Source organism: Gaeumannomyces tritici (assembly GCF_000145635.1).
Source record: "Gaeumannomyces tritici R3-111a-1 unplaced genomic scaffold supercont2.3, whole genome shotgun sequence".
Taxonomy (NCBI): domain Eukaryota; kingdom Fungi; phylum Ascomycota; class Sordariomycetes; order Magnaporthales; family Magnaporthaceae; genus Gaeumannomyces; species Gaeumannomyces tritici.
This window is the reverse complement of record NW_008804547.1, coordinates 3,397,156-3,410,878: the sequence shown is the minus strand read 5'-3', so window position 1 is coordinate 3,410,878 and position 13,723 is coordinate 3,397,156. Positions and strand designations below refer to the sequence as shown.

Below are 13,723 nucleotides of genomic sequence, written 5' to 3'. Positions count from 1 at the left end.
GACAAAATCCCCGCGTCTTCAGTCTTCCCTCCTCCATCCCCCTCCACACAGTCAGGTGACACCCCCCCTCTGTAAGACCTACACACCCTGCTGCAGAGTTGCAAGCGAGAAGCAGCCCGATGAGCCGCTCACCGGTCCCACCCCGATGCAACCCTTTGCTCAACTTTGCAACCCCTCCTTCATGTATACGACAACCCGGTACAGTCTCGGTACCTACCGCTACCTACATACTTTAGAATACCAATGAAATCCGTCTCACAAAGCAAATGTCTTTTTTTTTGGCCATTATATGGAGCAGCGCGTGGCTTCCTGCATGACTTCTTGCAGCGTTTACCACAGCGTGAACGCGGACAACGAACTTGCAAGGCTATGGTGCTGGCAGTAAGGAAGGAAGTTGAAAAGGGGATCATGTAGGTAGCTTCTGAGGTCAAACGGAAGGAGCGAACATGTCAGAACACAAGCCTGCAGAATAAAGAAATGGAAGGCATAAGAAGCAGAAAAGCAAAAGTCCACAAGCAGCAATCACTATATTCGTTGCATCTGAATGGAAATGCCAGGTCATAAGTGCGGCCGTTTGCTCCTGCCCTTTGTGTCATAAATGCGGCCGTTGCGCTCCTCAACTCTCGCCCGCTCCTTCCATCTCTTCCAGCGGCAGTTTTCCAACCCACTACTCACAAATTCATTTCTGAACAGTTGGACGCGCCCAAAGTGTTTCTTCACCTCAAATCACAAACAAGCTTGATCAATCTTGTCAAATCTCGTGTCCGGTACCGGCCTGGTACCTATCTCCATGAGCAGGATGGATCGTCGGTCTTCTGATGCGGACGCGCGCGCTCTCGTGCTCCTCAACGACCAGAAAATCCCCTGCCCGGAATGCGATGTCGTCTTGTCCTCCCCCAGCGCTCTTTTTGAGCACAAGGAGGACATGATGAACAAATGGCGCACTCACCTGTGCTGCGTCATCTGCAAGATCACGTACCGTAGCCCCGAAGCATACCGTCTCCATTATCGCCTGGTAAGGCATCCTCAGAGCTCTATCTATCAGGCAGACTAGGCAAGCACACAAAAAACTGACAGTTCTTCCTATGATAGTCTCATATCGCCAAACAGAGCCTCCAATGCCCTGGCTGCAACGCAACATTTGTCCGCGGAGCTAGTCTTTTCGCCCACATAGAGCAAGGACACTGCGGTGGTCTCGGCAACTCGGCTAAGGCGTACACGAACGCGAAGCGCGAACAGACCATCGGCTTCATCCGCGCGCTTCAGGACAGGGACCTTGCCGCCCAGGCCGGCTTCCAGCTGGGCCCCGGCAAGACGGGCGACGACTACGGAGGATACGTCGGCAAGCAGAGGGAGGCCTACGATCTGACGGACGACGAGGTCGTCCGCTTCAGCCTCCTCCGTCTTGAAGAGGAGGTCCGCGAGAGCAAGGGCGCGTCGTTCGACCGCGAGCTTGACTTCCCCCCGCCAGGATCCCGGGACTACCACCTTGGCAACTCGAAGCAGCCCGATCTGCTGGGTGACGAGGAACCGGTCGTCCACAACCAGCCCGACAAGGGCGCCTGGGATGCAGGCAGCAAGCAGCTGTTCCCCAACCCGCCGCGGGCGCTGGCGCCACCCACGGCCAGGTTGACGCCGCAGGAGCTCCTCGCCCTCCTGGAGCAGGTGGACAAGCAGACGCCGCACGACGAGCACGACCCGGACGTGCCCGGCTTCCACACGGGCCGCTACTGGGTCGAGGTTCTCAGCAAGTACAAGTGCCCGCACCCGCGTTGCGGCAAGTCGTTCAAGGTGCCCGGTGGCCTCGAGGGCCACCTCCGGTCCGAAACGCACAGGAGCGTGCCCTTCATCTGCCCGCAGTGCATGCGCAAGTTCAAGTCCATCACGGCCCTGGCGCAGCACGCCGAGGCCGAGGGTATCCGGTGCACCATCCAGACGTCCCAGTCGTACCGCATCTTCCTCACACAGCTGACGGGCGCCGTGCTCGACGTCGACGGCAGCCACGACGACAGCTCGCCCAGGTACGTCGTCACCGAGCAGGCCAAGCGCGACCTGGGCGACGGCGTCGAAGGCGTGTTGAGGGTGCTTGACGCGTCCAAGGGCACGCAGCGGCAGGTGCCGCGGTCGACTCTGGCCGCTGCCCCCCTCCCCAAGCTGCTGGCGGCCAGGGAGCGCCATGAGAAATTCTGCGAGGACTACAGGAAGGAGGTGATTGAGAAGCATGCTGCACAGGTTGGACAGCCCAGCGGCGACCAATGGTAGGATATCTTTCTACCTATTCAGAACACATGTGTTTGTGATCGCGGCACGGAATGGGATTTACGGGAGCGAATCGTGTTTGACCGAGATGGAGAGGGGAAAAGGTAATATCATGTCCGTCGACGACCTCTCTTTACTTTTCTAGGTAGTCATACATTTCTTGTCTGGTGGAGGCACATGTGACGAGGCCAACGCCAGACACCATTGCGCCTTGCTCATAGTACGCAATACTTCTGGGTCGTGTACTGTAAAAACAAAGGAAAATAAGATTCCGTGTCCTCTTACGCTCCGGGTGTTCTCCCAAACCCTCCGACGATCCCAGCGCGTATTCATGAAGACGATTGAAAAGCAGTTGGAGGCAATGATAAGGATGGGGGCTGAGTATACCATGTGATCAATAGCAATAGAGTGCCCGCTCAAAAGACGGGGCATATCACGCTGTTGAGTCTCTTCCGCTCCTTGGTGATCCGTCGCGTTCAGCTTCCGCGGAACAAGAACTGAAGGTCCTCAGCCTCCAACGCATTCAACGCCATATCATCCGAGTTTACAGTCGAGTTGATCATCTTGGTCTTCTTCTCTTGAAGCAGTACAACGCGACTCTCGATCGAGTCCTCGATGCAGAGGCGAGTGATGACAACCGGTCGAGTCTGTCCGATACGGTGAACACGGTCCGCGCTTTGCCACTCGGCGGCAGGGTTCCACCAGCTTTGAGAGATAATTTGGTTAGTCGAGAGTTTAAAAGTATACGTGTAGGGAGTGGAAGTGCGAGGATGCACTTACGGATCGACAATAAACACACGAGACGCCTCGGTCAGATTGAGAGCAACGCCTCCCGCCTTCAAGGAAACAAGAAAACACTCGACGTCGACATTCGTCATGAAATGCTTGATGGACGCGGCGCGCTGGGCGGGTGTCATGCTTCCGTCTAGCATGACTGTTGTGATTCCAGCACGGCGCAGCCGCCACTCGATCAGCTGCAGCATACCCGTGAACTGCGAGAACACGATGGACTTGTGCGAGGAGTTGTCCGAGCGCAGCTTCTGCAGCGAGTGGACAAGCATCTCCATCTTGGTCGAGGACGTCCACTGCTCCATTTTGATCCGGTTGATGATGGAGTTCTTCTTGACCAGCTCCTGGTCCTGCTCAACCTCGGGCTGCTCCAGATCGATCGAAAGCTGGATGTGGCACCGCGGGCACGTCGGATTGTCGGTCGAGTTGACGTAGCTGGAAACACAAGCGCGGCAGAACTCGTGCTTGCACTGCGATCGAATCGCGTCTTCAGCCGTGTCATCGCAGATGCAGCAAACCATGATGTGTCTGCCTTCTGCATTCTCCTTCCTGAGAATGAGGTCCGGGTGGTCAGCCACCTGGCGCATCTGGCTCAGAAGGCCAAAGATGTTGGCGTAGTTGTTCAAAACGACGCCCTGGGAGACATATGTGTCGAAGCGACGTTGGTTGTTGTGCATGATGCTGTCGGCAAAATCTTTCTCAACCTCGCCAAAGAACTGGCGGTCGATGATGACCTCCTTGGTAGGAAGCTCCATGGCGTCCATATGATCCTTCTTCTGGCGGCGAAGCATGATCTTGGAAGTCAGGAGGCGTAGCTTCTTGAAGGCTTCGGCGCCAAGGTAGCTGTTGCCATATTTCTGGATCGGATTGAGAAGCTCCTGGTTGAAGACAGACACATGGCTCAAACCTCCGTGGCTGCACTCGGTACACATGTGGTTATCGTCCATTGTCCACTCGAGCTGGGAGCAAGGGCAGTTTCGGCAGAGGTAGTTGGCGAAAGGCTCAATCTTGAGGAAGCGGACAAGAGAGAAGAACTCTCCGATGCGGTTCTGAAGAGGAGTGCCCGTCAGGCACCATCTATAGGTTGTCTTGAGTGCGAAGCAGGCCTTGGAGGTCATCGTCACCCGGCTCTGTATGTCGACGAGGGAAGCCGATTAGCTTGGTCAAAGTTCACAGTTGTTATATTGCGCCTTGACTCACCTTGATGTAGTGGGCCTCGTCGAGGATGACGCGGTGGAAGTTGAGCTGGTGGATCAGGCTCTTTTCCTTGTAGATGCCATCCTTGCGAGTGAACCCCTTCTCCTGCTTCCTGTAGAGAGACTCGAGACTGTTGTACGACATGATGATGACGTCTATCTTCTGGAGATCTTTGAGGGTCAGATGCTTGATCTGCGCGTTGGAGGAATGGTACACTAGAGTCTTGAGTGTTCCGTCGGTATAGGACTCGATTTCGCTCATCCATTGCATCAAGGCGACGGGAGGAGCTAGCACTAGCGAGGGCAATTCCGCAGGCCAATCAGACATGACAAGGGACACGGCCTGGATTGTCTTGCCTAGGCCCATCTCGTCACCGAGAAGGCCACCCTTCCAATCGGTCTGTTCCATGGCTTTCATCCAAGAAAGGCCTTGTAGTTGGAATGGCTTGAGGCGCCGGGAGATGGTCTTGGGCTGCTCGGCCATGGGTGGCTGCACTGCCGCGATGCGCTCAAAGTCCTCCCACAGAGTTTTCATGTAGGGATGATTGATTTCGAGTTTCTCCCTATTTTTCTCTTCACGGCTGGCGCCGCCTCGAATTCGGCCGAGACGGCGCGCACGCGGTGTGCGCCTTGCTTGCGAAGTCATCACAGCAGGAGGGTCGTCCTCCGATCCCGAATTATCAGAATTATCCGGATCTGAACGAATCGAGCTCAAGTCGGCCTCTGAGCCCGACTCCTCGCCTGTGCTATCGGCGACGGTCGTTGTGCGGCGGTTGGCGGCAATTTGGGAGGCGGCGGGCCTGTGAGCGACTTTGCGACTCTGATTGAAGTTGGATTGCTTTTGCTTCTTGGAGGAAGCAGGAGCAGGTCGCTTCGTGATTCTGGAGGATGAGTAGGTCGAGTCCATGGACTCGTCGCCCGAATCATCTGGAGGAGGCGAGAGGTCGGACTCCGAATCTGCTTCGGAATCAGGAACAGAAAACTCGACGTCCAATTCCTCGTCTGAGCCCTCGATCGCGACTTCCTCATCTGCATCCCCGTCCAAAGAGTCCACAGCCGCGGAGGCTCGGGTGGGTCCCCTCTTGGGTGCAGTCGACCTCCGAGCCGATCGCCGCGGCGCAGGTCCTTTACCCTTTGTGGACGAAGCCGCCCACGCACGCTTGGTCAGACGAGAACCGATTGGGGCTGGACGGGCCGCAGTCGTTGGAACAGCCTGGTACATCTGGGACAGCCGAAGTTCGTCTTCTTGCAGCTCTTGAGCCAGCATCAGGTCCGAGTCGTCGCCGCTATCGTCAACTTCATCCCACTTGCGCTTGTTTGACCCGTGGATATCATAAATGCTTCTGCTGAGAGCCTTCTTACTATCTGCAGGCACGGCATCCAGGGGAAGCGACGAGATGGGAATGTTAATCTCCAGCCTCTGTCCCATGACATGGGAGGAGCCCATGGCAACTGGGGCTGGTGTGGTGACGTTGCTCGTCAGAGGCGTAGAATACCCACTGGCAGAGGAGCTGGCAGTGGGCGCCGAGTTGACCGAATCTCCGCTGGAGATCCTCCTGCTGGCCGAAGAGGAGGGTCTTCCTCGCTTAGACTTGTCCAGGGACGAGGCACCAGCTGCGACTACATATTGGAGCATGAGCGAGGATGATTCCCGAAAGATCTAAAGCATCTTTCGAATGCCGCAAGGGATCAAACTCACCTGGTGATGGGTTGGCCTTGGTATCGGACTCATCTCGCTGAGCCAAGCCAGCGGAACGCCGTGTCCGGACCATCACGGCTGCAATCCACCCGCAGCAGCTCCAACTCCCGGACTTGGCTCGGTAACGAGAGATCAAGGGTCGAGATACGATCAGAGTGGACAAAGTCGAGTAGGACTATAGTAGATTGTTGGTGGAGGCTTCGCTGATGCCGCCTGACAAGGTGACACGACTTGCACGTCGTCAGCAGGCTGTTGTGAAGATGTTGGCGTCCTTGGTTGGGCGATATATGAGTGTGGCGGCCAGCGTTGTCGGCTGGATCCGCCACCTTATTATGTACGATCGCCAGGGAAGCAGACAGGGGCTGAGATCTTATGGATCGCCCGCGCTAGTGCGAGCGCCGTGAGGAGAATGCGAATCCCAGAGACAAGTCGGCTGGTGGGAGAAATCTGGAGGTTGTGGAATGGCCCTCAAATCTGCCTGGAGGAACCAGGCGATAGGCCAGGTTGTCAGGGGCTGAGGGGTGGCCACCTGCTGCCTTCGGTCTGGAAGAACCGAATCGTCGTGCCCAGAGTCAGTGAGTCTGGTTGAGGTGGCAGAACAAGAATTGCCCTTGCAATACTGCGGGCGAGAAGAAGAAAAAAGAGAGGCAATTGAAACGAGGTACAAAGAAGAAGAAAAAACTGACGACGACAAAAGGCAACACAAAATTGGACGATTAGCCCGAATCTAGAGCTCGCGAAGCTTCCGCCGTGTTTGTCCCGTTCGGACGTAGGTTGCTGCCTGGCGGCAGCAAAATCCGAGATTGACTTTGAGTGGCAAATCGGTGCAGGAACAGCAAAAGTGGCACACTGGGCAAGCACCATCCGCCAAGCTAGCACGGGAGCTGAGCTTCTGTCTCAAGGTTCCCACGCAGATCATCCAGCGTGGCGACAGCCAAAGGGATGCGATGCGACGCGCCAAGTAGTCGCGTTTAGGCTTCTGAGTGCTTGCGTCACATGATGCAAGCACTTACGCCTCGACGGTACCCTTGCAAGGCCCAGAGAGCTGAAGCAATTCAGGGGCTTAGGGCCGAGCTTGGGGTCGGAACGCCGAGGCACGTGACAGCGCGTGACCGACGTAGCTGCTTCAGGAAGCCTCCGCGTGAGGTCGCCACGTTCAGCTGCGCTTGTCTAGGGCACGCCTTCCCGTTCTGAAGGTTTCCTCACTTTTGTGCTTGCACCTGTTTGATTTACTGTCGGGCATTCACGGAGGTGCCCCATTCATAATCCGCACTCAACCCCTCCACAAACTGGTTCCTACTGGAAGCTTTCGGTTTGCCCAAGGTACCAGAGGTCGCCGTCCAACAGAGTCGCACAGTTCTGCCTGGCTCTCCCACCATTTCCCCACGCTAGGTCCAGACCTGCATGCGCTTTGCGCCCGACCACAATTCGTGGGCAGCACCCTCAAAAGCTGTAGACCACCCTGAACCTCCACCTCGACCATCCCAGATCGCCCTCCTGTTCAACCTACAGATTGCGCAATATGTGAGCGTTCCCGATGCACAGGCGCAAGGAGGCTTTGGATCCAACCCCGCTGTTAACACCCAATCTAGGAGTCGCAGAACCAGACAAAGCGCCGGCAATGCGCCTTCAGACGAGCCTCGCCGCTCGCGAGGAATCGCAGGACCGTAAGCCCACCGCCCAGCTGCGTATCTAGTATCTGCGTGGAACCCTGGCTTGAGACGGTACTGATGTAATGGCGTGTCTTGCAGGACATCGGCCCTGACGGACTATCTGGCAGTATGAGACAATGATCCGCCCCACCCCATCTCCTTTATGAACCAGAGTCCCACTAAGCATCTCCAACCCTAGGCCAACAACATCTCGGCGGCAGATATCGCCCGAAACCACCAGAGGCGTCAGCAAGCCGCCTTGGCTGACGCTGTGGTCGCAGAGAGCTCTGCCCGTGCTAGCGGTCGAGCTACCTCAACCGCGGCGGTAGCTTCGTCCCTTAGATCTGCTGGCCTCGCTCGTGGCCTCGAGAATGCGTCCTCCGTTGCCGCGCTCGCGGACAAGGTCCATGCCAGCCTTCTCAAAAAGAAGCTGACCAAGGTCGAGCACAAGGCTATCGAGCACTACAAGACGACGCCCGAGTTCATCCAGGCCAAGGATCACTACGCAGGAGATGTCGAAGATGACGACACCCTCGCGCGCATGTTCTACTTTGCTGCTCAAAAGGCCGTCGGCCAGTTTGAGAACTGCGCCGAGTGTGGAAAGAGGTTTACCGTCACCAACTACACATTGGCGAGCCCAAGCGGTGGTCTTCTCTGCTCGCCATGCGGCAAGGATCTCGATACCGGCGACGGTCCCAAGAAGAAGAAACAGAAGGTTTCTAGCGGCCAGGTCGGAAAGCGCAGAAAGCAACAGAGTCGCGTGCTTGATGGCGCAGCCCCCATCGGAACGAAGAGCCTTGTCACGTTGTGCATCGAGCACCTGTCCAGGAATATTGATCTCGCCGAAGACCTGGGGTATCTTCCCGAGCACGTCGTGGATCGTATCGCACGCATCCTATCGAAGCGCCGCCAAATGAACTCCAGGACGCTTCCCCTGTTTCTGCAGTCTGATACTCGGACGCTGAATATTTACGACGCCGGCCTGCTATGCTCCGATGATTTTGTGGGCATCTTCCAGGCAGTCCGGGGCCTCAAGTCGCTCAAGGTCCGCCATGGCATCCAGTTCAAGAACGAGGTCGTCGAGCAGATGCTAGACAAATTTATCAGGCTCGAGTCACTATCGCTCAAAGGATGCAACCTTATCACCAGCGACATGTGGGAGAGAATATTCAAGGATATGGGCGGAGGCATCAAGACCTTTCAGACCTACTGCAACGCCGACTACTTCACTGACAAGACTGTCGGAGCGCTCGCTGAGAACTGTCCAAATCTCAAGCGCCTGAAACTGGTCGACAACAAGGCTCTTACTGCCCAGGCGCTGGAGCCGATCGGGCAAATGAAGGAACTGGAACACCTAAGCCTCAAGATCAAGGATACCATCCCTAACCCTGCCTTTGTCTCGCTTCTCGACAGCATCGGCTCCAACCTACAGACGCTGTCTCTGATGACTGTCGAAAATCTCAACGACACAGTGCTCCAGGCCATCCGACGCAACTGCACGTCGCTGTCCAAGCTTCGCATCACGGATTCTGAGCGTCTCACCGATGACGCATTCGCGAGAATGTTCACTGGTTGGACGAATGGGCCTCTCCGCTTCGTCGAGTTTTCGAAATGCCGCCTCACCGAAGCGAAACTAGGAGGTGTGAACGACGATGGCATCGGACTGTGCGACGCGGGCTTTGTTGCACTCATGGAGCACTCGGGTCGCAAGATTGAGCATCTGGGCATCGATTCGTGCCGACACATCTCCACTGAAGCCTTCATCAAGGTCTTCTCGGAAGACAAGACGTACCCGCAGCTCGAGACGCTCGAGCTCAGCTTCTGCGGCGTCAACGACTTCATCGTCGGCAGCATATTCCGCAGCTGCCCGGCCATCAAATGGGTCAAGGTCTTTGGCTGCATGAACGTCAGGAATGTGCTCGTCCCACGCGGCAAGATCCTAATCGGCGTGCCCAACGCTATTGGCATGCAGATTGAGGGCTACCACTGAGTGCACTGTGGCAGAAGATGGAGGCGCGTTCGCTGCCGCGTAGTCGATATGATGGCGTGTTGGTCAGCGTATTACCAGCCAGCGGCGCCAAGGGATCTATTCATTCGTGTCTTTCGTTTCGGCGCAGATCAAGGGCGTTCTGGAGAGGGTGTTTTGAGAACGGACTAGGCTCGGCTTGGGGGGATGTGCTTCAGAGCGCAATATTCCTAAGTCTCTACCTAGGTGGTAGGCAATTATACCTGAGTTCATGGCGTTGATGTTCACTGCCTTTTTTGTTTCCAAGACCGGATTACCAAAGGTGCTCGTGTTTCGGAAGTGGTGACTGCAGAATACTTTAATGCCGGACTAGAATATTAGGCAAGGCGTTGAGAAACGGAAAGGGAATGTCGTACCTATAGGAGACGAAACATGATGAAAGGTGAAAGACGGAAAGAAGAAGAGTAAAGTCACCGGGTTTCATAAAACAATGTTCCGACTTGTTGGATGACATGCCATATCAAGTAAATTGCAAAATCGGGGAAGGAAACGCCTCAAGATTCTTTTGCAACTCGTTTTTGTTTTTGTTTGGGGTATCGCGGTCTGCTCGTCCACCGACGCCTCCCTTGGCCGACCAAAGTGAAGACAGCGACGGCACCTAGGTATTATGTACAGGGTATTGGGTATAGTCAAACTATATCTACAAAAGAAACCATTGAATAAAAGCTGTGCCTAGAGTCCCCTCGGGCACAAGAGACCCTATGCAGCAGTCTCGTTGGCGGCAAGGTTGGCTAGGAACTCGCGGTCCATGTCGGCCCACGCGTCGAGGCGGGCCTTGAGCTCCTCGTCCCAGACCTCGGGGGCGTTCGTCTCGCGCATGGAGAGGCCGGGGTTTTTGCAGCCGGCCATCTTGTGCAGGTAGTAGACGTGAGCCTCGGGGGCGAAGCCGAAGACCGAGTTGATGCAGTCCGGGGCGGCGTTGCCCTCGCAGACCTTGATGTTCTCGAGGCCGTACTTGAACGAGGTCGAGTCGCCGCCGTTGAGCCAGTACTCGGGCGAGGTGTGCCTGTAGCCCGTGAACAGGGGCGGCAGGCGGGGCACGGCGTCGTTCTCGTGCGTGAGGCGGTACTCGGCCCCGGGCTGGGCGGTGATGAAGTCGGCGAGGACGGCGTTGCCGACGCGCGGGGAGCCGTACGTGTAGATGTCGGCGGCGGGCTCGATGCCTGCCGCGCGGATGGCGGCGCCCGCCACGGTGGCGATGGCGGCGCCCAGGCTGTGGCCCGTCACGACGACGCGGTAGCCCGTCGCCTTCTTGGCCGCGGCCAGGGCGGGGAGGACCTGGGCGCTGACCTGGCGCCACCCCGTGTCGAAGCCCGTGTGGATCTTGCAGTTGCGAGCGTACTCACACGAGGCAAAGCCGATGGTGAGGTCGGTTATCCAGTCCCTGGCCGTGACGGAACCGCGGAAAGCGAGGACGATGATCTTCTTGACGTCGTCGACGGCGATGTAGCCGGCCGTGTTGGTGCTGGTGTTGCGGTCCAGGCTGAGTAGGATCTTGGCGCCGTTTGCCATGACGGTAGGGCAGGCGTCTCCGCCGCACGTCACGGGGGAGTTGGGCTCGGCCTCGTAATTGCAAAAGGCTGCTGCCGCATACTCGCCAAAGTATGAGAACCTGTCGAGGTCATCCGCAGTGACACTGATAGCTATGTGAGAAGAAGCATTGGTCAGTCAATGGGTTGATTCGCGCAAGAGGGCGGTGATGTGTAGCAGTCATGCACATACCTCGACCCTCAACTGTCTTGGACACATCAACTCCACGGGGCAGGGCGGCAGCGGAGCCCGCAAGGAAGAGAAAGCTGGTAAGTCTCATACTGGCGACGTTGAGATGGCGAAGACACTCAGGTGAGGATCAGCAGCGTTAATGCGAGAGCTTAGGGGCTGAGAGGCAAGCTGATGGGACCAGAATCCCAGGGGCCTACGAAGTGCGAACCGTACCTACTTTATGAAAGAGAGCCCATAGCGGCGACAACCGAGAACCGTCACATCAACAGCAACAGCCGGCTTCGATAGAGGCTCAACGGGTATGGATCCTCGCTTCCCACTCTGGAACCCACCACTCCTGTCACCAAGATCCATCCGCCAGGGCGTTTCCCCCCTCTGCGCTCAACAAAGCCCATCTCATTTCCCCGCATTGGTATGCGCGGGCAAGAGACGCGATGCTACACTGGATCGCAGTGCGATACCAGTCCCGTGAACTAGCGAGATGGTGGACCGCATGGAGCACACCAAGCCTTGGGGGCACACGCGCACACCCTGCCTGCAGGGGTGGGTGTGGATGGATGTCAGGGCAGAACGCCATGTCCCTGGACGCCCAGCTCCATCACCCGTCACCACCAAGAAGGGGTCATCCATGCGCGAGGTGATTTCCAACTTGGGTCAGGGCTCCAAGACACGTCTGGTTGGACTACAACGTATAGTGTTCAGCGGAGCTCGCTCTCCTTTTACTGAAGAAACCGACGTACCTACATGTACCCATCTTGCCAATACCACAGAACAGAGCCAAGATCGGCTCCCTGGCTGCCACTTGTTTCTCAACTTTGAGCGGCCAGGAGAGGGTAAGGCTGCCAGGGGGAAGGAAGTTGTGTGGGTACGCTTTGGTGTTTAGACGATGGTCACTCTGCTTAATCAGGACAAATCCGAGCGAGCCAAAGTAGCCGCCGGTCTTGCGGATGCCAGCGCGGGGAAATCCTACTCGCAGCCCGGAAAGTTGGGCACGAGGTCTGCACGAGGGCCGGACTGGGTTTCCTAAAGCGGTAGGCTGCAGAGGGCTTGGAGAAGCCTGTCACTGCAGGTGTGCGCTGCGCATATACGCCGTACGCCGTTGACCGACGGGCGGGCGGACGGAATGCGGGAGAGAAGGCGGCTTGCTGCGTCCCGTCGTGAATCAACAGGGACGAAAAGTGCTGGCCACTGGGTCGCAAAGAGGGTTGCCCAATCGTTTGAAGAGCGTGGTACGCGCACGACCGGCACGCGGGACCGTAGGAATGGCCGGGATTTTGACTCAGGGCCAGAGTGGGTGGATGCTTAGCTGTGTGATATTGAAGGGTCAATAGACGAAAGGCCAAAGGAGCCACCGAATGGTGAGCTGAGGCTGCCCAGACCCACGACAAAGCCGCAAGAGCGTGACGCGCCAACATGCATGCTATTCCTGGAAGGAGTGATGTGTCGGCTGTTCGAGCAGGCGAGGCATAGCACTGACAAGTCGTACTAAACATGGGGGTGAGACGAGGGAAGCACGAAAGAAGGAAACTGCCGAAGCGAAGCTGGGGAAAGAGGAGGCTTGGGATGTGGTCGCATCAACCTCTGCTGGGACCTAGGAAGGTACGGCTGAGCCGCAATCTGCGTGATGTCATGGGGTGCATGTCGCCGTCTCGGCAGCCAAAGGGGAAGCTGCCAGCCTGGTTGGGCAGCCCATGATTTGAGTTTGAGACACTTCAAGGAACCCGCGTGGGTAAGCTAAGGGGAACCAGCCCAGGGAAAACGCAGAACAAGGCGATCAAGACAACAAAGATATCGAGCCTAATGCCGTCCATGCAATTTCTGCACGGGCGTCCCGCTCAGTGGGGATAGTGTGATGGCGCACACAGGCCCCCTCATTTTGGGCAGCGCAATAGTGAAGCGATGGAGGGCATAAGGGACAAGCACGAACACCCACCGATTTACACAATGAGGAAGCTCGGCTCGCCAAATGTCAAATGCGCTGTGGGCTGGTCGGTGGCGCCGCACACCCACCCCCACGCACGCGCTAGCTGGGTCGAAATAAGCAGCGGCCATGCGTCGTCGACCCCCCGTTGCTCGGCGCAATCTCCCTTGTGGGTAGCCATGGCCGACGTCCCGCCGTCTCTGCCTGTCAGCATCCATGGTCAGCAGGGCATAAAAGTCCACCTTTTGTTTTCCCGGTAGCGACCGCCATTCCGAACCGCCCGCGCCTGGCTGGTGCTCTCAACCTGCTTTCCTAGATCTCGTGGACGATGACCCTGGCCTAAGAGGCTTCTATGGCACTCCCTTTCTCTTACCGCCTTCTCAACAACACCCGTCCATTCCCCCACATTCGGTGCGCCAGGAATAATGTCGGGCGGCAGTCTGCATCCCTGCCTCACTG

The 13,723-nt window shown here is 57.0% G+C and overlaps 5 protein-coding genes across 5 annotated transcripts; 3 read left to right on the top strand and 2 right to left on the bottom strand.

Moving 5' to 3' along the window:
* The first annotated feature begins 817 nt into the window (after nt 1-817).
* Nucleotides 818-2,381, top strand: GGTG_06259 (hypothetical protein). Its single transcript, XM_009224075.1, has 2 exons — nt 818-1,015; nt 1,093-2,381. The coding sequence occupies exons 1-2, from the start codon at nt 926-928 to the stop codon at nt 2,260-2,262; spliced, it is 1,260 nt and encodes a 419-aa protein (XP_009222339.1). The 5' UTR covers nt 818-925; the 3' UTR covers nt 2,263-2,381.
* Nucleotides 2,253-6,929, bottom strand: GGTG_06258 (DNA repair protein RAD16). The gene is made up of 4 exons (XM_009224074.1): nt 5,944-6,929; nt 4,249-5,864; nt 3,040-4,178; nt 2,253-2,964 (listed from the first exon to the last, which is right to left on the bottom strand). The coding sequence occupies exons 1-4, from the start codon at nt 6,014-6,016 to the stop codon at nt 2,736-2,738; spliced, it is 3,057 nt and encodes a 1,018-aa protein (XP_009222338.1). The 5' UTR covers nt 6,017-6,929; the 3' UTR covers nt 2,253-2,735.
* Nucleotides 6,930-7,025: 96 nt separating this feature from the next.
* Nucleotides 7,026-10,095, top strand: GGTG_06257 (DNA repair protein Rad7). The gene is made up of 4 exons (XM_009224073.1): nt 7,026-7,467; nt 7,536-7,610; nt 7,695-7,722; nt 7,795-10,095. Coding segments are annotated over exons 1-4 (1,896 nt in total). The 5' UTR covers nt 7,026-7,465; the 3' UTR covers nt 9,586-10,095.
* On the bottom strand, nt 10,058-12,074 carry GGTG_06256 (hypothetical protein). Its single transcript, XM_009224072.1, has 2 exons — nt 11,344-12,074; nt 10,058-11,264 (listed from the first exon to the last, which is right to left on the bottom strand). Exons 1-2 carry the CDS (start codon nt 11,429-11,431, stop codon nt 10,321-10,323), a joined length of 1,032 nt encoding a protein of 343 aa, XP_009222336.1. The 5' UTR covers nt 11,432-12,074; the 3' UTR covers nt 10,058-10,320.
* GGTG_06255 (hypothetical protein) lies at nt 11,825-12,649 on the top strand (the record flags this gene model as incomplete). Its single annotated transcript, XM_009224071.1, has 2 exons — nt 11,825-12,208; nt 12,413-12,649. 2 exons carry the CDS (start codon nt 11,825-11,827, stop codon nt 12,647-12,649), a joined length of 621 nt encoding a protein of 206 aa, XP_009222335.1.
* Between the last annotated feature and the right edge of the window lie 1,074 nt (nt 12,650-13,723).

Excerpts from the sequence above, each read along its gene's own strand:
- GGTG_06256 (XM_009224072.1), bottom strand. The coding sequence starts at position 11,431 with ATGAGACTTACCAGCTTTCTCTTCCTTGCGGGCTCCGCTGCCGCCCTG. Across the intron at positions 11,265-11,343 it reads CAAGACAGTTGAGGGTCGAG|CTATCAGTGTCACTGCGGAT; the intron begins GTATGTGCATGA and ends CTTCTCACATAG.
- GGTG_06258 (XM_009224074.1), bottom strand. The coding sequence starts at position 6,016 with ATGGTCCGGACACGGCGTTCCGCTGGCTTGGCTCAGCGAGATGAGTCC. Across the intron at positions 5,865-5,943 it reads CAAGGCCAACCCATCACCAG|TCGCAGCTGGTGCCTCGTCC; the intron begins GTGAGTTTGATC and ends TCCAATATGTAG. Across the intron at positions 4,179-4,248 it reads ACGAGGCCCACTACATCAAG|AGCCGGGTGACGATGACCTC; the intron begins GTGAGTCAAGGC and ends GTCGACATACAG.
- GGTG_06259 (XM_009224075.1), top strand. The coding sequence starts at position 926 with ATGATGAACAAATGGCGCACTCACCTGTGCTGCGTCATCTGCAAGATC. Across the intron at positions 1,016-1,092 it reads ACCGTCTCCATTATCGCCTG|TCTCATATCGCCAAACAGAG; the intron begins GTAAGGCATCCT and ends TTCCTATGATAG.
- GGTG_06257 (XM_009224073.1), top strand. Across the intron at positions 7,611-7,694 it reads TCGCGAGGAATCGCAGGACC|GACATCGGCCCTGACGGACT; the intron begins GTAAGCCCACCG and ends CGTGTCTTGCAG. Across the intron at positions 7,723-7,794 it reads CCCTGACGGACTATCTGGCA|GCCAACAACATCTCGGCGGC; the intron begins GTATGAGACAAT and ends CTCCAACCCTAG.